Consider the following 24,257-nt stretch of genomic DNA (forward strand, 5'->3'; position numbering starts at 1 on the left):
CAGCACCACGGCCGGCTCTGGCTACGGCCCCAAAGACTGGGTTCCCCATGGTCAGAGGCTTTGGGGAACGTGGCTTTATTTCTGCCGTGAGGACTAGTTGTGGCATGAGCAAGACACACCCCGGCCCAGCCCGGTGCTCATCCCAAACGGGGGTTATTGGAGACTCCGCTTCAAGTCCCTGCTCCACATCAAGCAAAACAGGAACTTCAGCCCAAACCTTTCCCAGCTGGGCGAGCGAGCTGGCTGCCGGCTGATTTCCCCAGGCTCTCAGCTCTTTTCCCGAGCAGCTTTCCAAGGCGCCAGGCTGAACCCAGCACCGGGCAGGAACGGATGGGCCAAATCCGGCCGCGTTTTTTACCCAAAGCACCTCTCTCCTCTTCCTCTCCTTTAGCATCTGCTCCGGCCTCAGGGCGAGCAAAGGATCCCCCCCCCCCCCCCTCCTCCTCCTCCTCCTCCTCCTTCCCCACCCCACGGGCGGGGGGGGCGGCGGGCGGGGCCGGGGGCCGGGACACGGCCACCCCGCGGGCCGGGACACAAAGGCCGGGGGCTGCGCCGGGGCGGGCCGCTGCGCGGGTGCGGGGCTCCAGGCTCCTCCTCCGCCGCCGCGCCGGGGATGCTGCTGCCGGGAGCGCACCGGGAGCCCCGCGGAGCGCTGCGCCGCCGCGCAGAGGAGGCAGCGGCCACCCGAGGTGGGCCAAGCCCCGCGGCTGGGGACGGCGGGGAGGGGGGAAACACACACACACACACACACACACTCACACACACTCACACACACACTGCCGGGCCCGTGGGGAGCCGCGGGGGGGGGGGCCCTGGCGCGGGGAGGGGACAGTGAGCGGAGCGCGTCCCTTCGGGGTGAAGCGGCACGGCGAGCACCGCGCCCCCGGGGATGCCCGGCGCGGTAGCTTGCGCGGCTCGACCCCGCGGGGTTCCGAGCACAAAGGCTCGGGAGCCGCTGCTCAAGCCGGCGGGCTCGGAGCTGCCCGGGAGAGCGGCTTAAATCGAGTGTGTCCCCCCCCCCTCCCGACACCCCCCTCCTTCCCCGGCTGCACATCCCTCTGCGAGCTCTGCCAGGTCGGAGCCGCCAGCAGCTCCCCCACCACCACCACCCCTCCACCCGCGGGCTCAGCTCCCGGCTTTTCACTTCCCTCTGAAGTCTGGAAAACTTCTTTTCAAGGCAGCGAGAAAATTCTGCATGTTCAGCACCTTGGTTCAGGCTGCTTCTGGTTACATAGTCCCCAAACTCCCCGGGAAGAGAAAGGAAGGAGCAAGATGCCTTTGGTTTGGTGTCATCAGCATTGAGCCACCCTCGGGAAAGGGGCTGCCTGCCCCTGGTAGAAATTATTTGCCCGTGGTGCCTGTGGGCGGGTGGTAGGATGGGCAGCAAGCGGGTGGGCAGCGTGGGTGGCAGAGGATTAGCAAGCACGGAGGCTGCGTGGGCATCGGGTACCTCTGTGTGCAACTACAAATTGTATCTGGATGCGGGTGGCATTGCGTGTGAGCCAGGTATCGCTGGAAGTGTTTTAGCCTTTCCTTGGGGGCACACAGGCATGGCCAGGCAGGTCTGGCGAGGCTTTCCCGTGCAGGCTGCGGGATCTGGGCCTATTTTTGCCCACAGGTGAAGGAGTGGGTGGGAGGTCGCTGCTGACCGGAGGATGCGCAGCTCCCCGGGGTGCCCGCTCAGGTCCTGGAAAGCCAGGGATTAACTCCTGCCTTTCAAAGCAGTGCTGGAGGGTTGCCGTGCCTCTGGCAGAAATCAGCTCTGGGCTGTCACTTCTCACCCCGCTGACGTTTTGCGTTCGGTGCCAGATCTGCACAACCCGGCAGCCGCCGGCGCCGGTGGGGAACGGGCACGGAGCTGGGGAACGAGCACGGGGCCGGGTCCCCAGCTGGGTGCACGACGCTCCCTCCTCTGCTCAACCAGCTGAGGGGTCTGCACCTTGCCTTTCCCCAAGGGGCTGGACGCCTGCTTGGGCTCTGCAGAGAGCACCTCGCTTTTTCTCATGGTTCAGGAGTATTTGGCCACGGGTAGAGATTCCCAGGGGTGCGGCAGGAGGGTCCCACACACAGAACTTGGCCCAGGATTGAGGGGGAGCCCTGACAGCCCCCCCCCCCCCCCCCCCCCCGATTTCCCCACCCAGCCGTGCCCACATGCCTCAATCCCAGCTGCAGCGCTGGTACCACTGCATCCCTGCCACGAACCCTTTTCTCCCTGGGGAGTTTGCGTTTCCTTTCCTGCTGTCCCCTTCTGCAAACACCCTCCTGGCCCCGGGGTCAAACCCTGGCAGCCGTGCCAAGCCCTGGGCACCTCCCCAGCCAAGGCTGCCCCAGCCCAGCAGAGCTGAGGGGGTTTCTCTCTCTTTACCATGTTCACAAGTGAGCTGAGGCCTGCGAACTCCTTACATGTGTGACTCGGCGTGCTCACTGCAGAGGGACCAGCACCTGACCCATTTTCCCAAGCAGGCTTGCGTTTCCGCAGTAGTTACCATGGCTGTCCAAATTCCTCCCGAGAGCTTGTTTTTCCTCACTGACGGCTGCGGCAAGTGGAATAACGAGCAGGAAAAAAAGTCCTCGCGCGTCTCCACTATCCGTCCTCCTGATACCATCGCTCCAGCCGCTGATTAACCTTCCTTTGAAATCATTGCCAGGGCAGAGCCTGCCCGGCTGCTCCTCGCCTGGCCCCAGCCTCCCACACCAGCCTGCAGTCACCGTGCACCGTCACACCCCGTGTGTGTGTTGTTGTCCCCGTCCCCCCCCGAGCCCCTCCATGTCACCCCCCCTGCCGAACCTGCCCAGCTCACACCTACACCCTCAGCCAGGCTTTCCGCGGGTCCGCAGAGCCCTCCGTGAGCCATTCTGCGGCGTCACCCGTGCAATTAATCACCAGGGCCATTAATCAGGGGGACAAAGAATTGGCAGCGCAAAATCGGCGCTGCAGTCGGCGGTGGGGGGGGCAATTAATGGCAGCTGCAAAAGTGCACTCAGGAACACAATCGCACGCCACGGGGGATGCTCTCAGCTCCCTGCCAGGCCTCCAGCCGTGGCACACACACGGTCGGGGGGCTGCGCTGGCCACCGTGGCAGCTCCCTCGCCCTCAGAGCCCCCAGCTGTGCCGGTGCCCCTCCTGCTCCCCGGGTGGACCCCCCCTCCTCTTGGCATCGCAGGCTGCTAAATCAGTCTTGAGTCTTTTTTTTTTTTTTTTTTTTTTTTTTTCCACCCACCCCTTAGTCACTCTTCCCTGGCAGGCAGCGCTGCGGAGCGGTGGGAAGCAAATGAATGTGAAACTCAGGCAGGAAAATGAGATTTCAAGAAAAGCCAGCTCCCCTGCGAGCCACCAAAGAAGGTGTAGGGACTTCCAGGGCAGGCTTCCCGTGCCGAGGGTGTGGGGGGCAGACCCCCACCCCAGGCTGGGGCAGAGGGGCCGCAGCGCCGGAGAAAGGGGGAGCCCAGCCCTTCAGATGCTCCGCGGCAGAGCGGGGCCAGGCAGAGACGGGGCTGCTGTCCCGGCGAGCTGCTGCTGCTCTCCTGGCCCCCGCCTCCTGCAGACCTTGTTCTGATGATATCTTTGGCCCGAAATCAGTGTTTCTCCCCTCTTTGAAAGCCTCTGTTTCGCTGCGGGCAGGTACAGTCATGCTCAGCACACGCTCAAGGTGAGGCATCCGCGGCATGCAGCAGAGAGGTGGGCAGCCACGGAGCAGCCGCTCTCCGTGCAACAGGGAGGAAAACCCAGCTGAGGGCTTGGAGCCGGGATCTGCTTTCCTTGAGATCATTCAAAAATCCATCCCCACCTCCAGCAGCGAGAGCTGAGCTCCAGGCTGGCTCCCCGGGACGCTCAGTCACCCACAGACAGCCCGGCAGAGCCCGTGGTGCAAGGTGCTGCGTGGACAAGTGTGAAAAGATAGTATCACTGCAGCCGTTACAGGAAACTGGTGCTAAAATTGCTCCTCACAGACTGACAGACAGGACCACGGCCTCGTGCTGCTCGATGCCGGAGCTACGCGGGCTGCCCAAGCCCTGCACCCCGAGCCATGGGACCTTAACCCTCCAGCGCTTAGAAAAATCTTAGCACTGATGGGAAACATGGAAGCTTTTTATTTTTTTATTTTTTTTCTAGTCCACCCCCTAACCACTGCCTTGCATGCGTGTTTAGAAATATTTCTTTCTCTCGGAAGGTCTTAAAAATCCCATCCCCCCTGCCTAATTTATTTGATGTTCTGTGTTTACCGGCTGCCCTTGGGTTTGCTGTCGTGTTGGTTTTTTTGTTTGTTTGTTTGTTTTTTTTTTCCCAGTAGATCTGTAGATATAAGGGGGGACAGAAAGCTCCTCTGTGGAAGGGGCAGGATGAAGGGAGGAGGCACAGAGCGCCCGGGTCAGGAGAGCAGCGGTGAAGGCGAGCGGCCGGGAGTGGGCAGGACCTAAGTGCACGGTTGCCATTAGGGATTAGTTAAAAATAGCAGGGAATGTACAAAGATTCGGCACGTGGGTCGCAAAGTCTTTCCTATACAGATTGTTTGTTACTGTTGGCTTTTTGTGCTTGCTCACTTAATTAAAATCCCACCCCGCCCCTTGAGCAAGAAGGCTCCACAAATTGTTCCTGGGAACCCCTGAATGTGCGCGCACACGACCATTACCTGGTTTTGGAGAGCAAAATCTGGGGGAAGGGGATGCCCCGTCGCACAAGCTGTGCTGGGATTACTCCAGAGCTACAGGAGCAAATGCCAACCCTGCATTGCTCCGCAAGCGGGTCCTCCCAACAGCAGCATTCCTGTTCTGACCTTCCTCTTCCTCACACACAGAACTTTTCCTCCTGAGCTCAGGGGAGATCTCCAGTTATCTCCTTGGCAGCGTAGGGCCTCTGTGAAAGCCAGCTCCTTCCAGCAGAGGGTAGCAATGCATGTGCACGCTCTCCTCCTTGGAATAAGAGAATTTTTAGTCATTTATTAAAGAGCCTCATCTCCCGAGCCCCTGACTTTTGGAGAAATAGGGCATTGGCGGTGCTCAGAGAGAAACCCTCTGAGAGGTCTGTCTTAACTTGCCACCGTGCAATGACACAGGGCTCTTTGCCATCAATGGCATTTTCTTAGAGAAGTTTATCAAGGTTTCCTAGATGCAGGAGGGATGAATTTGGCCACTTGCCATATTGCCTAAACAAAGATGACTATGCCAGAGGTTCCAGCTCATAATGTAGGTTGGAAGGAACATTTAGATATTCAATTTCCTTTTAGAAAGACATCAGCTAGAACTGTCTCAACAGACATGCTCCTCTGAGATGCAAGTGCCTGTGTTTATTTTTTTAAACAATTAAATGGCATCTCTGTAAGCCAGTTATGGATGATCTCCTTTAAAGGTTAATTGAATATTCCTTGCAACTTTGATGTACATTTTGCTTTTGAGAGAATTGCTCTAGTTGGCAGCCAGGCATTAAAGGGGTGGTTTTCACAACGGGCCAAGTTTGAAAGAAAAAAAAAAAGAAAAGGAGGAGGAAAATAAGAAGCAAGAACTGAACTTGCCTTTTTTTTTTTTTTTTTTTCTCCTGCGGCTGCTGCATTGAAGCCTGGTTGAGCAGAGCAGGGACAGGGACATGTATCACTCTGGAAAGCAAGACAGGGAGTTGAAGGATGAGAAGACAGCGGCAGCACAGCAGATGCTTTTCGCAGCAAGGACTGAGGTTGGCTCTTCATCAACATGCAGAAGTTGCCTTCTCTCAGCTCCCACTTGGCTGAGCATCATGCAGGGTACAAAAATAGAGAAACCAGGAGCATAACTGGTATCACAAACAAGGAAAGACAGCACAGAAATAATTGCACAGCTTAGTTTTGGAGCTCAGGTGTTGGGAAGTCAAGTACGGACTTGACATGGAGAAGTTTAGTTTGCTGGAAGATCCTTAGGTCCTACCTCAGAGAAATTCTTCCTCTGATACTCACAGCCTTCCTCTCTGCTAAAGACAGAGATTGAGGGGTTTCAGCTGCTGCCAGGGTCAGTTATTTCCCCTCTTATTTCTTAGGGAAGCAGCTGAAGCTTCCCAGTGCAGCAGGCAGTTGCCAGCCTATGACTTTAGGAGTATTTCCCGGGAGAACCAGCCCAATCTCAGCCCCTGGCTGCTCGTGTCCTCATTACCCGGCCATCCCCAGAGAGAGAAGGGCCAGGGAGAGCAGACGGCCGGTCCGTGCACCCCGACAGTGCTCGTGTTGCACGTGAACCCAACAAGGCTGAGAGAGAAGCAGCACAGATTTGCTTTATGATTCCTAGATACACCAAGGAGGTGCCAAAAGGGTAGAGGAGGTGAAGGACTAGAGAGGAGACCCGGCTGGGGCTCCTGAGCACTTACACGGCAGCCAGGGAAGGGCTGGGCAGCCATGGCCAGCAGCAGCATGGGAGGCAACGCAGGCCGTGCTCCTGGCTGCTTCTCAACCATTTGGGAGAGGAGGAGAGACAATAAAAGGCAAGAAGATTGCAAACAGAGCCCTGTCTCCATGGCAGCCTGCAGCTCCACTTCTAAATTTTCCCTGTACATGAAGGGGATGCTTCTCCTCTGTATGCTCCTGAGGGAGTTTGGCAGCAAAAAGAACCTTAGGGCAGGTGTTTCGTGGTGGCAGGTGAGGGACTGGCTTGTGGAAGAAACCCTTGGTGCTACCATCATGTCATAACCTAGGGGAAATGGGCTCACTGTCCCTCATTACTGTTTTATCCATAACTAGGGGGACAGAGGAAGACACGTGCAAAGTCTGTGGAAGCGGAAAGCTGGGAGGAAAAGTATTTAGGGCTTATCTCAAGTTACACGAAGTTCTTGCTATTTTTAGCTGGACAGGCAAGTCCTTTGCATCAATTAGACCCCAGAGAAAGCGTGCAGGAGACATGTAGGACACCAAACCCCACCGGTCTGGGTGCTGACAGGGCTGCGGCTATGCCACCAGGCACCACACCGGAGGGATGAAAGGACGGCACCTCTGCCACTTCCCACCCATGCTCAGAGGCACCTTCATGGTGCACGGAGCCACTGAGCTGCCTAGCACAAGCCAGTCCCTCGCAAGCAGCTTTTTTGGATGCCCCCCCCCCCCCCCCCCCCCGTGCTCACACCCTGGCAGATTGTGTTTTACAGGGTCGGAAATAGATGCGCGAGATGGGGCCTCGCAGATCCCAAGTGAAAGCCGTGCTCAGCTGTCACCCACCCCGGCACCAGCTGCCAGCCCCAGACGCTTCCCAAAATAACTAACCCGTGGCGGGGATGCGAGGGCCCCCTCGCCCTCCTCTGAGGGAAGGAGCGGTGGTTTTTTCACCTGCCAGCCCCGCGGGGACGGGGTCCCGTGGATGGGACCTTAGGCAAGGTCCTCCCTGGGAACGGGAGCCCCTTGTCACCCCGACAGCATCCCCGGGCTGCAACACCCCCTCCCCGAAACTTGCCCCGGTAACAGAGGGGTCCTGCGGGCTGCTGGCAGAGGCCGAGCGGGTGCTGGTGCCCCGGGTGTCGGTCACAACGGGGTCTCGGCTGTTTCCTACAGAGTGATGGTGCCGGTCGCAGGAGGGGTGTGAATTCACCAGCCTGGAGGTGGTGGCTGTTCCCCAGCACCGGTGTCACCATTCAGGTGTGCCCGTCACAGCCCCGGCGACTCCGCAAACCTGCCCAAGACAAAAACAAGGACCAGAGCATTTCTGAGTTTCCAATTAGCAGGGCTTTAATTGCAGTATTAGTTGCTCATTAGCGGGAAAAGCCAGATGCTGTTAGGAATTAAGTAAAGCTGAAAAGATTTTTCTCTCCACCCCAGGAATATTTAACTACGTCTCACACAAGCATTTCCTTTGTACCGGGAGCATGATTGATCTGACTCGTGTGGGTGCTGCGCTCGGCTGTTGAATCACTGATGAGCTCCGAAATCCTTGTGACGCGAGGCCGCTGGCAGGAGCGGGGAGGAGGGCTGGCTATTTCTGGGTGGCACAGGTGGGGTGTCTTCGCGTGTGGTCGAGTGGAGGTTGGGAGCTGGAGGGCCCTGGAGTTGCATTTAACCGAAACCAGAGCGATTTGGGGCTCTGGTCTGAGCGGAGAGCTGGGGATGTCATGGGTAGGGCTGACGGTTATTTGTAGAAATATATGGCATCAGGAGCATAAAGGGGAGCTACAGACCAAGCCAAGGTGGTAATAACATGGTTCCCAGCACAGCGCAGGGATATTCCCACAATGCCTTGCCTCCAGCGAGGGCATCCTGGGCACAGCCCCTCGCCGAGGCCAGGCAGGGTGCAGGGACCATCTCAAGCCCAGCTCCCAGTAACGCTGTTTGGATTTGCTTGTGGATGAAGCTATTTAATATAAAGCGCAGCTGTGCGGGGGAGAGCCGGGGCATTTCCGCACCAGAAATCCCTCGTTGCTCTGGGTACAGAAAACACGGGCCGGCTCTGTAAACAGCCCCGGCTCGCCCGGTCGGCGCGAGCGGTGCATCAGCTTCCTGGCACAGCTTTCTTTTAACGACACCGGGCTGGCAGGCGGGAGCAGATGATGTTTTGTGCCCCATCACCTCACCGTTCGGTGACCCGCCGAGCCCGAGGATGGGTTATGCTGCCCCAGCCCAGCCCTCTCCCCTCAGCTCACTTCGCTCCTCTCCTGACTTTCCCGTGGGCTCTAACTTCCCGCAGGCTGCCAGGGTAAACACCAGCTTTTCCTGGGAATTAATGGCTGCTGGCTGAGGTTGCAGCCTTTCAGCCACCAGCAACAAGGTTTGTCTCACTCTAAGTCCCTCTCAGGCTTGGGAGACAGAAAGAATAATACATCATGTTTTCTAGGCCACGTATTTGCTGGTGCTATTAGTTTGTGCTCAGGCTAACTGTCCAGTAAGCATTTGCTGGAGAGAAAGCACAAGGCTCTGCACAAACGCAGACGTTGAAAGTCATGGGATTTTGCTGACTTACACCAATTTTCTGTGGGTTGAGCAATCGTCCCCGGGCAGGGACAAGAGCCTCTCCCTGCTCAGCCAGGGCTCCCACCCAGGAAAACGCTGCCATCTCCCCACGGAGGGACCAGACAGCACAGGAGTAGGCACAGCGCAGCGGGTGTTGAGCCGATATCCTCTAAAGCCTGTTCTGCCAATATGATTCATTGTTAATTTGAGAAATTCCTCTTATTCTAGTACTGGCTTCCCCAAACATAGCTCAAGCCAGTCGCCTCAATGCCGCCTACATCATCGCACGGATGATTTCACCCTGCTCTCCCATTAAAGCCACTTGTTGACTCATCCCCGGTCAGGATCGGTGCCTCCATCGCTTGACGGTTCAAAGAGAGGTATGCACAGCTCCTTCACGCCTTTCCAAAACTGATGCTGAATTCCACGTTGATTTTTGGCTTTTCCAGCAAGGCTGGCAGGAGGAAGGGTGGCCTAGGTGACCCTGCCCTGAGCCGCCGTCCTGCAGAAACTGGGTGCAGAGAGGCAGCGCTGGGTGCTGCTGACGGGCTTTAGAATGGATGCGGATTGTCTTCTGTTGCTTTTTTTCCCCTATTAAGCAATTGCACCTTCACATGCAGGGCCTGCAGCAGGATCGCCGGTCGTGGTGTAAGAGCCCAGCTGCCAGGGGACACTGGCAGAGACTCGGCACAGCCTACGACTGCTGCGCTGGCATGAAGCCCACCCAAATCCCTGCCAAAGCCACTGCTGGCTCCTCTAACAAGCACCAGCCAGTGGGTGTGAATTCTCTTAGTGTTCATTGAAATAACATTAAGTGTGATGGACTCCTGGGCTATTAGAGTGGATGTAACATGTAATTGAGGCTGGTTATTCTTCATCTGGAGTGTCCCCCTTCACTAATGGCAAATCAGGGCAGAACACATGGTGCGTGCTTTGTGAATCCCGGACTCAATTCACTCCCTGCCTCCGATCAAAATGATCCCAATGAATGTCAATGAATGAGTGGGGGACAATGAATTAGAGTGAATGAAAGCCTTGTAATGGGGCCCTTCGCCGGCACCGAGCCACAATTGAACACCACAAGGACGGCGTCTGCCTGGGCGGTGTTTGAATTCATCCCCATTAGCATGATTAAGGTGAAGATTACAGGGTGGGGGCAAGGTCGCCTCTGCTGACTGGGGGCTCTCCAAGCCCTATTGCTGCCATTTCTTTGGAGACCAAAATGAGCATGTTTCGGAGAGCCTGGCTCCAGCTGGGCAGGGGGGAGAGCGGGCTGAGCTCGTCGGGGTGAGCAGGGACAGGCAGATGCTCACGCAGCCCCCGGAGGGTCTGTCTCACCAGCCTGGTGTTTGTTAGCACGAGGGGTTGGCGGGTCCAGAAATCAGAACCTGGTTTTGATTGCAGATCCCAAAATCCAGCTCAGGGGGATTGCTGCACTCCGAGTTTTGGATTAAGCCATTCTCTTCATTAAAACAGAAGTCAGCTGTTCCAGGTAGCACGTGCATGGCTTCTCACCACGGAAATGCTCACATTTGCCCCTGGGGCCACATTCCTGGTGCCTCTGAGACCCAAATCACGGAGTAAAACAGGGGCACATCACCTGGCAGTGATCAAGGGAAAGAGGAAGGAGGTTGCTCCTGGATCCAGGCTCTTGGCAGCTGCTGCTGCTTCTGTATTATCTCTGCATCTCCCAACAAACCCAAATGTGTGGGTGCATCTGCACGGAAACGATGAATAATAATTCAAGAGGGAAAAAGAGTAGGCGAGAGAGCGCAGGGGAGAAGGAAGCTTTTGCATGCCGAGGGGAGAAGAACAGGATCAGCAGGGAGGGAGTAACACTGTGGAGCCTGGAAGGAAACGGAGGCTCTTACTAAGGTGACCTGGGGAAGGCAGAGAGAAAACTACTGTCCGTGAAAACTCTGCAAGGAAGAAGGAAAGGCTTCAAAGAAACTGTGCTGCAAGGAGATCAGATTAAATTCCTGCAGCCCATTCAGAAAGGAGGCGATGGGGAGAGCCGCTCTCCCACGTGTGATTGCAGGCTAGGCATGACTGCAATGAACGTGGGATGCCATTCATTTTTTTCTCCCCTGTTTCGGCAAAAATAAGAGTGGGTGCATCCACGCGTTCAGCCCGTGATCCCGTGGGGTTGGCCCACACTGCACGACTGTTTAGTGGGGGGGTCCATCCCCTGAGCGATCACCACCGGACCCCCCCTGTGCCTCCCGGCTCACCGCTCCGCCTCGTTGGGGTTTGTTAACAGCCCCTCAAAGTCCCACGGAGCTCCAGCACTGCCCCTCGGCCCAGCGTCACTCCGGGGGTCCGACAGACGTGGGGCTCGTGCCGTCACCCCGGCCCCCTCCCCATCGCGGCACGGACAAAAGAGCTTTGAAGGGCTCATTTGCCGGAGGCGGCAGAGCAAGAGGGAAAAGCTTGTGTCTTTTCTGGCTTTCTGTCCTCGTTAATTGGTGAGTATCAGGGCAAATCACATTTCAGAGTAATCGCATTTAGCCCTGAGAGCCAGGCGAGGCCGGGAGCCGAGCGGGGCAGGAGAGGGGCCACAGCATTTGGCTTCAGGGACAGACACAGGCGAGGGCATCGTCAGCACACGCTGGCAGCACACGCGGACCCACAGCAGGCACCGCGCACCCCACAGACACGTAAGCTCCCCGCTTGTGCCCACAGCCACGGTGCTGCACCCCCCGCTCACCCAGGCACCCCCCTCCCCAGCTGCACAGACTGGGGCACCCACCGTTGCCGGGGCATTTGCAGACCCTGCACTCTCAGTATCACCTTTATTTATTTTTTTTTCCCCAACCCTCTTTTACAGTTTGCGATATCTAACCGAACTGTGGCGTTGCCAAGCATGCAAAATGCCTTAAATATACATATATACACATTCATCTAAACATATACATATGTACATAATGACTAGCTTTTGTGTGGCTCAGCAAACAGATCTGGCTCCCTGTAGAGTCAGTCACTAGATTTGATGAAGGGGAAGATGCAAGCATATGCCACAGAGGCTGAACAAGGAAGGGGGACAAGTCTGGTCCCCCCTTTTTCGGAGACGCCCCAAAGCTGGAGCAGAAGCCTGTGCCCTCTGCTCGCTTGGTGTGCTCCCAGCTGCGCTGCCTCCAGAGCCTTTCTCTTTCTGCTAACGCTGTGCGTGAATGTCAACTCCTCCACGGCTTTCAAAGTGTTCATTTTTAAATCGAAAGAAGGAAGAAGAAGAAGAAAAAGACATGCCCAACCCTCTCAGGCATGTGTGGGAGGGCTGGGATTGATTGAAACGCCTCCTGCCGAGAGGCTGGAAAGTCCCAGCTCTCCCTCCCCACATTTCTCCTGTCCTCTGCAGGCACCCAAAAAACCAAGGGCGCATCTAATCAAGGGTGCTCTGGCCACGGGGACAGCGAGGCTGGCATCCCTGGAGCAGTGGGCTCGTGCACCCTGGGCTGCTCCACGGTTTAAAGCACCGAACCTCCCTGACACCTCTGCCGTAGGTGCACGTAAATACAGCGCCTGCTTCCCCTGCCTGGCTTGTTGGCACGTGTTGAACGCGGGCTCCGAGACGCTGCTGCTGCCGTTGGCAGCTCAGCTGCTGTGACACTGCCTTTTCTCTTCTGCAGGCGCGTACACACAAGCGTGGTGTCGGGGACACACGCTGGCAGAGCAGCCTCCTGTGCCAATTATCCCGTTCCCTGCAGCGATTCCTCCCCCTCCGCGCACATTACGCCTCTTACCCTGTAAAAATGAATGAAGCCAAAGTCATCGATCACTTTTGGCATATCAGCATCCAGGCAGCAGTTCAGATCTTGGTTCGTTCTTACTTCTCTTAATCTGCCAAAAATGGATTTAGGGATTAAAGCGGATATTCTTTCTGGGACTTTTCTTTGACACTTAATCAATCTGGGTCCTCAGGGCAGAGAAAAAGAAAACATAAAGCTGCGGGATGAGCGCAGGTTCGTGTTACCCTGTTCAGGTTGCAGAGGAGCCTGCACAGGAGCAGGCGTAAGGCAGGGTGTAACAAAGAAAGTCAAAAACGTAAGAGCAACTCTCTAGGCCTTGAGGATGAGGCAGCAAGGATGCTCTGGCACACCGTGCCTGCACCCTCCATCACCCGGCCCTCTCCCACTGTCGGATGATATTTTACCCCCCCCGGGACGCCCGCTCGGGTGATGGGAGCCCAGTGCAGGGCAGCTCTGGAGGAGAGCTGGACCACGCAGCGCCGGTGCTGCCGAGAGGGGAAGCTCTGAGCTGTTCTGCACGCAGCAGAGAGCAGAAACTCTTCCGATCTCGTCATCTTGTGCAACCGGGATTTAGCTCATTTTGATTATGCACTAACTTCTGCCTACGAGCGGCTCTTCCCACTTCTCTCCACCTCACCCTTTAATTATCCAGATGGAAGGTTCATCTCCATTGTAGCCCTGACACTGGGAGCCAAGCGTTGCAAAGGCCACCAGGAACCAGGATTTTTTCTTCCCCCGCCGTAGCAAAGAGAATTAATGCACAGCCCCGCATACCTCTGAACCGTAATCACAACACTCAGCACACACATAACGCCTCTCATCTTCTTAAGTGCTGCACAGCCATTAAGCATAATTAAGCCTCACAGCACCCCTTTTCAGGTAGGTTAAGAGGACCACTGAAAATTAGAGAGAAATCAGGGAGTGACAGGAGATGCAGGAGAGGTTGTGACTGCAGCACACTGCGCTGAGCCCAGCTGTCGGGAGACGGGATCCATCTGGCACGGAACAAGCAGGAGGCACGAGCGCTTGGTGCAATTAGTGCCGGTGCCAGCTCGTACCCAAGCATGCAAGGCGTGTGTTTACACACCCATGGCAGCAGAAACCGCTCCTGCCGATGCCCGGACCACAGGAGCAGCATTGCACCCTCCTCCCAATCCACTTTTCCTCACCCTGCTCTCTTTGCCTCCCCCAGGCTCGCAGCTCCCAGGCTCAGCGAGGTTTTTGCTATGATTGCAGCAGCAACCGGCTCTTCCCGCTGCCCGGAGCCCTCGCCACGCGGTTCAGCTGGGCCCCGCTCCCCCCGCCGCATGCCCCCCGCCCAGGACCAGCATGGGCAGTGTCAGTAGCCTCATCTCCGGCCACAGCTTCCACAGCAAGCACTGCCGAGCCTCCCAGTACAAGCTCCGCAAATCATCCCACCTGAAAAAGCTCAACAGGTACTCGGACGGGCTGCTGCGCTTCGGCTTCTCCCAAGACTCCAGCCACAAGTCCAGCTCCAAAAGCAGCAAGAATGAGGACTTCTTTTACATCAAGGTCAGCCAGAAATCTCACGGCTCCCACCGCGCGGACTATACCTCGCTTGCCGGCGGGGAGCTGGGCAGCCAAGCCGGGACGAGCAGCGTGGACTTCGGGACACCCACGCCGCAGAAGCTGATGCCCTTCCCGAGCCAGCTGGAAGTGGTTAGTAGGGGAGATGGCAGCCCCGAAAGTTGGGGGGGGCCCACCGGACCTCATCTGCCCTCGAGGCGGGTGCAGGTCCCACCACAGGGTTGTCCTGGCCCTGGTCCTGCTCCAGGAGAAGGTTCAGAGAAAATACTTAGTGCCGAGGGAGCAGGAGGAAAGGGGCAGCGGGGAGGTGCTGGGGCCACTCTGCCACCCTCTGCTTTTGGGAATTTGGATCAGCGATACGATCCCTATCCTTTCATTTCCAATCGTGCCGTCTGCCTCCCAACAGAGGCAGTTTGAGCCATCGGCATCCTCCCGAGCTTTTGGCCCTCGATGGAGGCCCGAGCTGTCCCCGCCATGGGGGGGGGTCTTGTCCTCGGGGGCAGAAGGGATGGGGGACAACAGGTGACGTGGTGTCGGGCTGTGCTGACGGGCTCTGCTCCTCTCCCCAGGGCGCGGAGAAGCCGGCTGCGCGACCGACCGCCTTCAAGCCGGTGCTGCCCCGGTCGGGCGCCATCCTCCACTCCTCCCCGGAGAACGGGGGTCACCTCTCCCAGCAGCTGCACCCCCCGGACAAAGCCAAGGAGCAGGAGCTGAAGCCGGTGCTGTGCTCGGGGGGTCTGTCCGACTCCGGCAGGAATTCCATGTCCAGCCTCCCCACCCACAGCACCAGCAGCAGCTACCAGCTCGACCCCCTCGTCACGCCCATGGGACCCATCAGCCGCTTCGGGGGCTCAGCCCACAACATCCTGCAGTGCGCCATCATCCAGGACAGCAACATGATGAGCCTCAAGGCCATGTCCTTCTCCGACGGGGGCAACAAGATCCTCAACCCTGGCAAAGCCCCCCACCACCACGCCACCGAGAAGACCACTTGTATCCGTTCGCCCATCTCCACGGATGAGTCCACCATCCAGGAGCTGGAGCAGAAGCTGCTCGAGAGGGAGGGGGAGTTGCAGGAGCTTCAGACGAGCTTTGAGGAGAAGGAAGTCAGCTCCTGCCAGGCTTACGAAGAGAAGCAGCGGCGCTGCAAGGAAGAGCTGGAGGGCCTCAAGCAGAAATGCAACAGCAAGCTCAAGCAAACCTCACAGAAAACGCAGCGGACGCAGCAGGTCCTTCACCTCCAGGTGTTTCAGCTGCAGCAGGAGAAGAAGCAGCTCCGGGAGGAGCTGGAGAACCTCATGAAAGAGCAAAACCTGCTGGAGACCAAGCTGAGGTCCTATGAGAAGGAGAAGACCAGCTTCGCTCCGGCGCTAGAGGAGACCCAGTGGGAGGTAAGTGGCACTGGAGCACCAAGAGGGATCTCGAGCTGCCAATGCCAAAAGCAAAGCTTGGGTGTGGAAAGTGATAGCTCCGGCACCAGCAACGAACCATGCAGCTCCTCTCCAGGTCCACACCCGCATCCAGCAGCACCACAGAGGGGCTGAGCCGAGCAGACGGCACACGCACTAAGCCCAGGCTGTAGGAGAGAGATATTAAAGCTGAGGAGAGCCCTAGCCTGGCATGTGAAGGCCCTGTAAGTTATATCTGAGTGACTCACTGCCCCTCTTAACCCCTTAGCACTTCACATCATATAAGGAAGCAACTACTGCATAAAAAACCCACAATCGTTAAAATAACTTTGCTTTTCCAATCTCCAGAGCAGGGTTTTTCAGGCTGCCTGCCCCAAAGGAGCAGTAAAGCTGCCTTCCCATGTGTAAATAGGAACTACTTGGACTTGCCACTGTTCTTTATTAGAGAGCAACAAAACCGCCCTCTCTGCTCAGGCTTAATTTTCTCACTGATTGGGTGTTACCGAACAAAAGCCGTTAAACTGCTGAAAATTCAGAAGCGAACCTGCTCACCTGCCTGAATAACATCCACCGACATCGTTTCGCTGCGGCTGCACGGGGAGAGGCGTAGCTGTGGCTGGGCTTGCTTCGAGGAGCGTGGCGTTCACCCTCACCCCCCACCCCCCACCCCCCCCGGCAGGGATTTCTCATGTCGCTCTCAGAATCTCTAGTTTATTTCCATTTTAGAGCCACCTTTTGACCCACCTTGTTGGCAAGCGCTGTTGAAATTGCGGCCGCAGGGTCGCACCGAGCGCAGCTGGACGCCGGCCCCGCAGCACCTTTCTCCGGGAGCGGCCCGACCAGCCACGCTTTAGGCTCCAGCGGGATTTTCGTGCTCTGCTCGCTCCCAGCTGCAGTTTTGCGGGGTGCAGTCGGGTGTCTGCTTGTGGAACGAGCTCAGCGGGTTTAACTGACCGCGTGAGCCGCCAGCGGTGGTTTCGGCAAACGTGTTGGATGGGATATTGAGGCTTGAGCACTTCCTCAACACCCTCCATTTCCACACCTCTGCCGAGGGGCGGCAGGCCCTTAAATCCTCCCCAGCTGTTCGCTAGCAGCCTGCTGTGTCACCTGGGGTGTTGATGCATGGAGAGCGGGGGGTCCCCTCCAGTGCCCTTCAGAGCCCGGGGCATTGCTGCCTGTGCTGGGGCATCTCCCTGGGTGGGATTTCGTGGCCTGGGTCTCCGCGTGCCGGACCCCAGTTGTGCCCAGCATGGCTTGCATGGGGTGCTGGGGTCTTTCTCCGAGGCACAGCCCTAACCCAGGTGCTGCATCCCTCCCCACAGGTGTGCCAGAAGTCGGGGGAGATCTCCCTGCTGAAGCAGCAGCTGAAGGAGTCCCAGACAGAGCTCAACACCAAGACTACTGAGATCCTCAGCCTGAAGGCTCAGCTGAAGGAGGTGAGGGTGAAGATGGAAGGGCTGGAGATGAAGACCCAGGACCTGGAGGGCTCCCTGCGCACCAAAGCCATGGAGCTGGAGGTGTGTGAGAATGAGCTCCAGCGCAAGAAGAACGAGTCCGAGCTGCTGAGGGAGAAGGTGAACCTGCTGGAGCAGGAGATCGTGGACCTGCGGACGGAGCTCGCCGTCCTCAAGGAGCAGCTGAGCGAAGCCCGGGAGGCGGCCAGGCCCTGCGCCGTGATGGACGATGCTCAGGCTCTGCAGGGAGAGGTGGAGAGGCTGAGGGCAGAGCTGAAAGCTGAGCGGGACAACAATGAGCAGATGACCTCCGGCTTCCAGCACGAGCGGCAGACGTGGAAGGAGGAGAAGGAGAAGGTGATTCACTACCAGAAGCAGCTGCAGCAGAGCTACCTGCACATGTACAAGAGGAACCAGAACCTGGAGAAGATGCTCCAGCAGCTCGCTGCGGGGGAAGACGGCAAGGAGCCCATCGAGCTGGACATACCCGGCGCTGACGTCCCCTACGAGGACATCATCGCCACCGAGATCTGAGCCAGGTCTGCCTTCTGCTCCTTGCAGCTCGGGGGTGGGCGTCTCTTCCAGGTGAGAAGCGCTGCCCTGCAGCTCAGCCCGCGCCTTGTACAGTTCAGATGAGCCATGTATTTATTAGCGGAGCTGGTGGCCTGGCCAGCTCAGCAGCCCTTCTCCCCTCCCCGCGTCGCGGCTGTGCCCTCCGTCGCCTGTCGTGTTACAGAGGTGAAAAAGCAACTCGTGCCAATGGTGACGTGCCAGCAGCTCCCCCCCCGGCCCCGCTGCCACCTCGGCAGCATCCCTTCTGTCCCCTTGTAGGACCGAGAAGCCAGCGACGGGGGCGGTCAGGGAACAGGACTTCAGCAAATAATCTCCCGTCAGGTAACGAGATGATGCAAAACTCCCAGGGGATGCTCTGCTGCAGGCTCAGAGGGATCCCGTAACGGCACAGCTCTGGGGACAGGGACACCACAGCCCTTCTCACTGTCCTCGAGAGGAATCAGCCACAGCACATTTCCAGCCTCTCCCTGCCCGTAGCCTGGAGGAAGCTGCTCTCACCCCTCCTTAACCTTCCTCCCATCAGCATCGATCTCCAGGGCGCTGGGGGACGGAGGAGCCGCCTCCTGCCACCGCCACAGGCTGCACATCCACTTCTCCCATCCTTCGGCTGCTGTAATGCCTCAGGAAGGGCCTACCCATACCCTTCCCTCCCCTCAAGACAGCCAATACCCCCACCGAAATCACCTTTCCCCACCGAGCACAGCCCACCCCGTCCCTTGGCCACGGCACCGGCACATCCCTCCTCCCCGGAGCCGCACAGCCACGGCGAGCCCAGCGTTCCCCGCTCCGACGGACGAGGACTCCGTGTCCCTTTTTTCCAGCTGCCAGACAGGCAAATGGATTTAAGAATTCACAGAAATTTCCAAGCCACCATCTGACCTAAGGAATCGAGGGGGAAATTGGTCCTTTGCCCCACAACCCCACACACTCTCACTCACCGCGACAGTCCTTCTTGGGAACCCCGGCTGCCTTATCTCCTCCCATGCCCTTATGGCCACAGGATCCCACCAACAGGAGCTGGTTAAACAAACCCAAACCAACCACTTCCATTTTGTTTTCTACCCCAGCTCTTCAAATTTCCTTCTTTCACCAGCAAGCGGATAACAAGGCTCCACTGCATGTCACCAGCAGTGACCCTCCTGTCCCCCCCACGGCTCAGCACAGGCCAGGAGAGAATCAGCCAGCATCCAGCTTGCCAGGGTGGAGGTCTCCAGCCAGGACCACTTTGTGCTAGTGCAATGGTTATTTTTACTGTAATATATTTGTCTACCCACTAGCGAATTGAGCACCAGCCCCGTCCCAGGGTTGCTGGCGGGGAAGGGGGGAGGGTCTTGCACAACCCCATGCCGCAAATTCGGCCAAGGGCTCCAAGCTGTGCACAAGCAGCAAAATTCAGCGTCCCTCACCCCGCTCCAACCAGCCTGTAAAGGCGACACACAGGAACCAGTCTGTGCCTTCTGCACCTGCCCCTGAGCCCCTCCACGTGCCGCCCCGGGGCATCCCGGCCGGTCCCGGTGCTGGCACGCAGCACCAGCCGATCCTTAGCCATGACCTGCTGAGAAAAGCCAACCTCAAATCCCCTCTCCAGCCCCGCAGCTGTAGGTCAGGGCCACGCCGGGTCAGCCAGCCTCTGCCCAGACCTGCTGAAGGATGTTCTGGAGAGCCAAAAGATCAAGGACAAAGGATGGCACCTTTGGCTCACGAGGCCAGGAGGGATTTTCTGCATCATCCAAGCCATAACCCCGCGCCGAGGGCTCTGCTCCCCCTCCGCACCCCGGCGACCAGGAGCTTTCCAGCGCCGAGCCCGCGGGGCGCGGAGGGGAGCTGCCCCGTCCCGGCGATGCCCCGCACACCCCCCCGCCCAGCCCTGCTCCCGCCGGCCCCGGTGCCACCGTCCCAGGTCCCCGTGTCGTCCCCAGCCAGCTCTGTATGATGTGATCGCCCGGAGGCATCGACGTGCTGCCTTTGCACAACGCTGTGTGTGACCGTCCGCATCGCAGGTGTGTCGCTCCCGGTGTGAGCCGCGGCCCCCCTGCCCGGCTCAGCCTGTACATATAATTATTTTTCTGCAGGTTTTTTGGATGTTATTTCTGGTGACCAATGTAAACTACTGGTAATTTTATGTTTTTATTTATAAATAAATTTTTTAAAACTTACTTAGCCTCTCCAAGTGCCTGGCTCGGCGGCTTTCGGAGGGCTTCCACCCCCGGTGAGCGTGACGGCGCTTTGCCATGCCCCTCTCCGGGGCACATCCCCCCCACCCCAATCCACAAACCATTTATCACAGCACACCAAGGTCCCCTTTGGGGACATCCTTCCACCTGGCCCTGTTTGTTTCCAGCCCTGCGAGTGCTTTTCTGCGTGGGCGAGCGGCGTTATCTCCGCTGTGCAGCTGGGATAACCCATGCGTGGAAAAGAGGGCAACTTGCCCCCGGCAAACAGTGGGGTACGGGAGAAGAAATAATCCGTCTGGCCCCGCTCCCAGCCCACACCCCACGGGCTTCACCCTCCTGCTCCGCAGGTGAGACTGATTTAGGATTTTCAGCCCAAAACCCCCAACCCCAGCAGTCCCCCACCCACCATCCCAGGGTTCATCTCCTGAGAAGAGCTGGAGAAAACAATTACAGATGGAGAGATAGAGTGGAAAGGCCTCAATGAGAGCGAGGACACGTTTTTGACTATTTAAGCTGTTTTCCCCGCAAACCAATTGACTTCAAATCTGTTCACCCTGCCCGGATCTGGTGGTTTCACGGGTCTAATCAGCACAGGGGGAGGCAAAGGGGCAGTTGGAGGGCAGAAAATAGGGGGGAAACACTCAAATTGCAGAAAACGTGATTCATCCTGACTCAGCTGGCTGTTTCCGTGCGGGGTGGGGGGCTCAAGCCACACACAAGCTGCTCCATGCCCCCCCGAAGGGCACCCAGCACCAACACCCGGCTCCCGCTGACGCTTTCCAGGGAAGCCTTGGCTTTGCTCACGCTGCCTGAGGCGTGAGGGAAGTTTATTTTTAGAGCCTTTGAAAACTGCTGAGGAGGAAGGAGATAGAAAACCACATGCGAGGGCTCTTTCTCCTGAGCAGCACCTTCTGTTGGAAATCGCCTCTGGCCATCGCCTGCCCCCGCTGCTCCCCGGGCCTGCCCACATACCTGGGTCAGGGGTGCAGGGGGGGGACCCCTGAGCCGGCTGCTGTTATCCCAGGGGACATCCCCATCCCACAGAGGTCACAACCAAATTGCAGATGCTGCAGCACAGCAAAGTGGAGGCTTACCAGGGTTGAGGAGGAGGAGGAGTCGGAGGAGTCGGAGTCAGGGCAGGTCCAGGGGCAAACGCAGCATCCCCAAAGGTGCAGACACAGTGAAGACAACTCAGCAGTGCCCAGGAAACCAAAACCCAGGCCCTGGAGACCCTGGGCTGCTTCTTCCATTAAGCCAGGTGAGGGTCAGTCCCACCCCCTTTTCCACCAAAACCCTAACGAAGCTACTGATGAGAAAAAGCTGTGTCCTCCCCAGGGGGAGGGCTCAGAGCGTCCGGCTGCCTCAGGCAGCAGCAGAAAGCAGGTAGCGGGCACCACTTGGCCCTTGCAGGGCTGTTGCACAAACAGAAGCACAGCACCAGTGTCAGGATGCTGTGAGATCACAAGGAAAGCTGAGCTGTGGAGGGCAGCCAGGCCCCTGCTGCAACCCCCCTGCTTCATACCCAAGAGGAGGCAAGTTAGGGAAGCAGCAGAAAGCCTTGTTAATACTGGGGTAAAACCATTCCCTCGTGATACCCAGTGCTTCCTCTGTGGCTGGTTGAACATGAACGGGGTGGCATCGGCGTGTGCCGGGGCTCCCAGGCTGAGGAAAGGCTGAGCACAAGGGGCAAGGTTTGCTCAGGTGTTGGGGAGCAGAACAGGAGAAGCAGCACCAGCTCCTGCATCTCCCCCCATAGTCATTGGGGTTCACCTGCTTCATCTGTGCTTTGGGTTAGCTCTGCTCCAGCTGCCCGAGCACCGACCGTCCTCAGCCAGGAGTTTGAATTAGTTGTTGAACTAATCAGCAGATGCAAATAAGCTGCAAGAGGGAGAAAAGCTGATTTGCATCTTCTTTTAACACCCTGGTGCCACTGCACCAGTTTCTGGCTATGGGGGGCAGAGTCAGACCTAAAATCTCAGCAAAGACAAGACCAGGGCTGCCTTTGAAAGAGCAATTAAATCGAGCCACCTCGTGCTTGCAGGGTGATAGAGGGTCGGAGGCAAAGCTGCTTTTGATGTGCAAATAACCTGCAGCAGCTCTCCTCACCAGCCTGTTCCCCTGCCTTACATCTGCCAGTCCCAACTGAAAACCCAAGGGGCAGGGTGGGTGGAAACGTGTCCAATGTTTGCTCTCCTCCCCTCCTAAATGAACCGACAGCTGGCTTGTGCTTTTCAGAGGGACCCGACTGGCTGACATCAGTTGGCGAAGGGGGATAAGGCCCCCAGGCAGTCCTCATTAGTCATTACCCCCCCCCTCAAAAAAAAAAGAAAAGAAAAAAGAAAACAGCGTGTAAATGCGCTAAGGCAGCAGCTGGGAGATCAGCACATCCCATTTAGCATGGTACCTGCTGCCTCCACGCCGTGAAATATGGGGCTGTTTGTTTAGCATCCAGCTAAGTGCCATGGCAGGAGCTGCTCACTCCGGGCCGGGCAGGGACAGAGCCCGGGGCTGGCTCACAGCACAGCCAGGCCTGACGCCACGCAGAGGGGCACCCCTTCCTCCCACCCCCTTTTCCCAGCTCAGTGCTAAAACGCCAGCCTGCTCCCGGGGCCTCCAGCTGATGGGATCCAAAGTTGATTTTGTCATTCCTCTTGTACAGGTCCCTGGGCCGGGCTGTTCCCTACCTGGGAGCTTCCAGGCTGCAGGACAGGGTCCGCTCCAACCTGGGAACCTGCCAGCGTGCACAGGGTGACACCAGTGCTCTGCCTGCCGTGGCAGATGGGTTTTCTCCAGCAGCCAGGGAGTGTGAGCCGGGAGGAAGACAGATTTCTGCCCTGCTTCGAGGCTCTAGAGCCGGAGGAGAGCAGACTCAGGCATGCCCAGCCATGGCAGCAGGAGTCCTGCCAGGCAGGGACAGCCCCAGGGAGCAGAGGGGACAGGGCAGAGCTTGATGTCACCACCAAATCTCTGCCAGACTTACACGCCTCATTACACCAGCAGTCCTAGAGGTTTGAACAGCAAGTAAGCCTGAATTAAGGCCCCCAGGTAAGAGCTGAAGAGCCTCAGCAGGGTGGTTTTGTGTTGTGTTTTTGTGCACAAAGCCTTACAAGCCAGAGCCAGCCCTACCCCTGCTCCCCACCAGCACCCTTCAAAACCTCGGTGCGTTGGCTCGCCGCAGCTTTTATCGCCAGCACAAAGCCACCCTCGCTACTTCTACCCATCCCAAACCTTCGTCCAGCTCAGATGAGCCACGCTATCACTGAGGGCTTGCCTGTGCGTCGCTGCTGCTCACCAGCCGGCCCTGAGCCCCCAACTACACCTCCTTCTTTCCCCTTTGCTCCCAGCAGCTGCAGATGAGTAGAGCTCAATTGCCTCGAGTATTCTTCTAATTGCAGAATTCCTTCTGCTTTGCTCTGTAGCACGAGCGCATTTCGGGGGCCATGTTACCCCTACGCAGGTACCTCGTGAGGCAGCTGCCTCGCCCCGCAGCACTCGCCCACCCTCGGGAATGCTTGTTCAACCTTTGTCCCCAACACTTGTCACCTGCTGAAGGATTTCAGGAATTCACTGGACTTTGGAATCTCTCCTCTTACCCCCGTTTTCAGAACCTGCGTTACTGAGCGCCGATAGCTGCCGTCTGCTCACGAAGTTCTTCCCACCTCCTAACCACAGGCTCTCTCCCTCGAAACAAAGTGACCATAACTGAGGGGGCAAATGGGTAGAAAAGGTCAAAAGCCCTCGTCCCAACTTTTTTTAAGCAGTCAGACACGTTTTTAGCGTATTTGATCCTCCTGCCTCTTCTTCCACCACATCAAATGAAGTCTTTCAAGCTCTGTGGGACAATCAAAGCCATTATTAATACTGAGGATATGGGATTTGTAACTTAGTCTCTCCCCTGGTGAAAAACATACGGCAGGAACCAGCTTGGACATTCAAATAAGTTCTTTTAACAATGAAGCTAATGTCTTTACTACCTCAAGGACTTGTACTTCTGTACAAGAAACAGCTCGAATTATAGCACAGTACAACATTTAATAGGGGAAGACCTGAGACAGCCTCGGGCTTTTATCAGTCAGAACAAACTCTGTTTACGGAGACGGTGTCGGCGCAGCTCAGCACATCAAGGCACAGCTCTTTAGAGATGAATAGCAAAATCAGCAGAAAGGAAAGGTGCTTTGTTCCCTCATTAAGTGACTGGGTTTGAGGTGCACGTTGCTCAGCAAAGGAAGGTGTGTTCGGGTTTACCTCCACGCTCTGGAGGACATGAGGAAGAATCCTGGATCTCAGCCTCCCCCTCACCAGCCACGCTGCACCCCCAAGGCAGGGAAGCTCTTACACCAGTGAATTCCCGGAGAGGGACAGACACCAGGAATTTAAGCAGAGTCACGCCCCAGGCTGTCTGCACAGAATACCTGAATAAACCTACCCAGGCCCCCCTTGCCCTTAGTAGTGCTGTTCAGACAG

The 24,257-nt window shown here is 57.4% G+C and overlaps 1 protein-coding gene across 1 annotated transcript; it reads left to right on the top strand.

The window, feature by feature from the left end:
* The first annotated feature begins 540 nt into the window (after positions 1 to 540).
* Positions 541 to 19,730, top strand: LZTS1 (leucine zipper tumor suppressor 1). Its single transcript, XM_042801566.1, has 4 exons — positions 541 to 689; positions 13,828 to 14,315; positions 14,753 to 15,574; positions 16,915 to 19,730. The coding sequence occupies exons 2-4, from the start codon at positions 13,965 to 13,967 to the stop codon at positions 17,578 to 17,580; spliced, it is 1,839 nt and encodes a 612-aa protein (XP_042657500.1). The 5' UTR covers positions 541 to 689; positions 13,828 to 13,964; the 3' UTR covers positions 17,581 to 19,730.
* Positions 19,731 to 24,257: the final 4,527 nt, after the last annotated feature.

The sequence above is a fragment of the Tyto alba genome, unplaced genomic scaffold (assembly GCF_018691265.1).
Source record: "Tyto alba isolate M040663 unplaced genomic scaffold, T.alba_DEE_v4.0 Super-Scaffold_34, whole genome shotgun sequence".
NCBI lineage: Eukaryota > Metazoa > Chordata > Aves > Strigiformes > Tytonidae > Tyto > Tyto alba.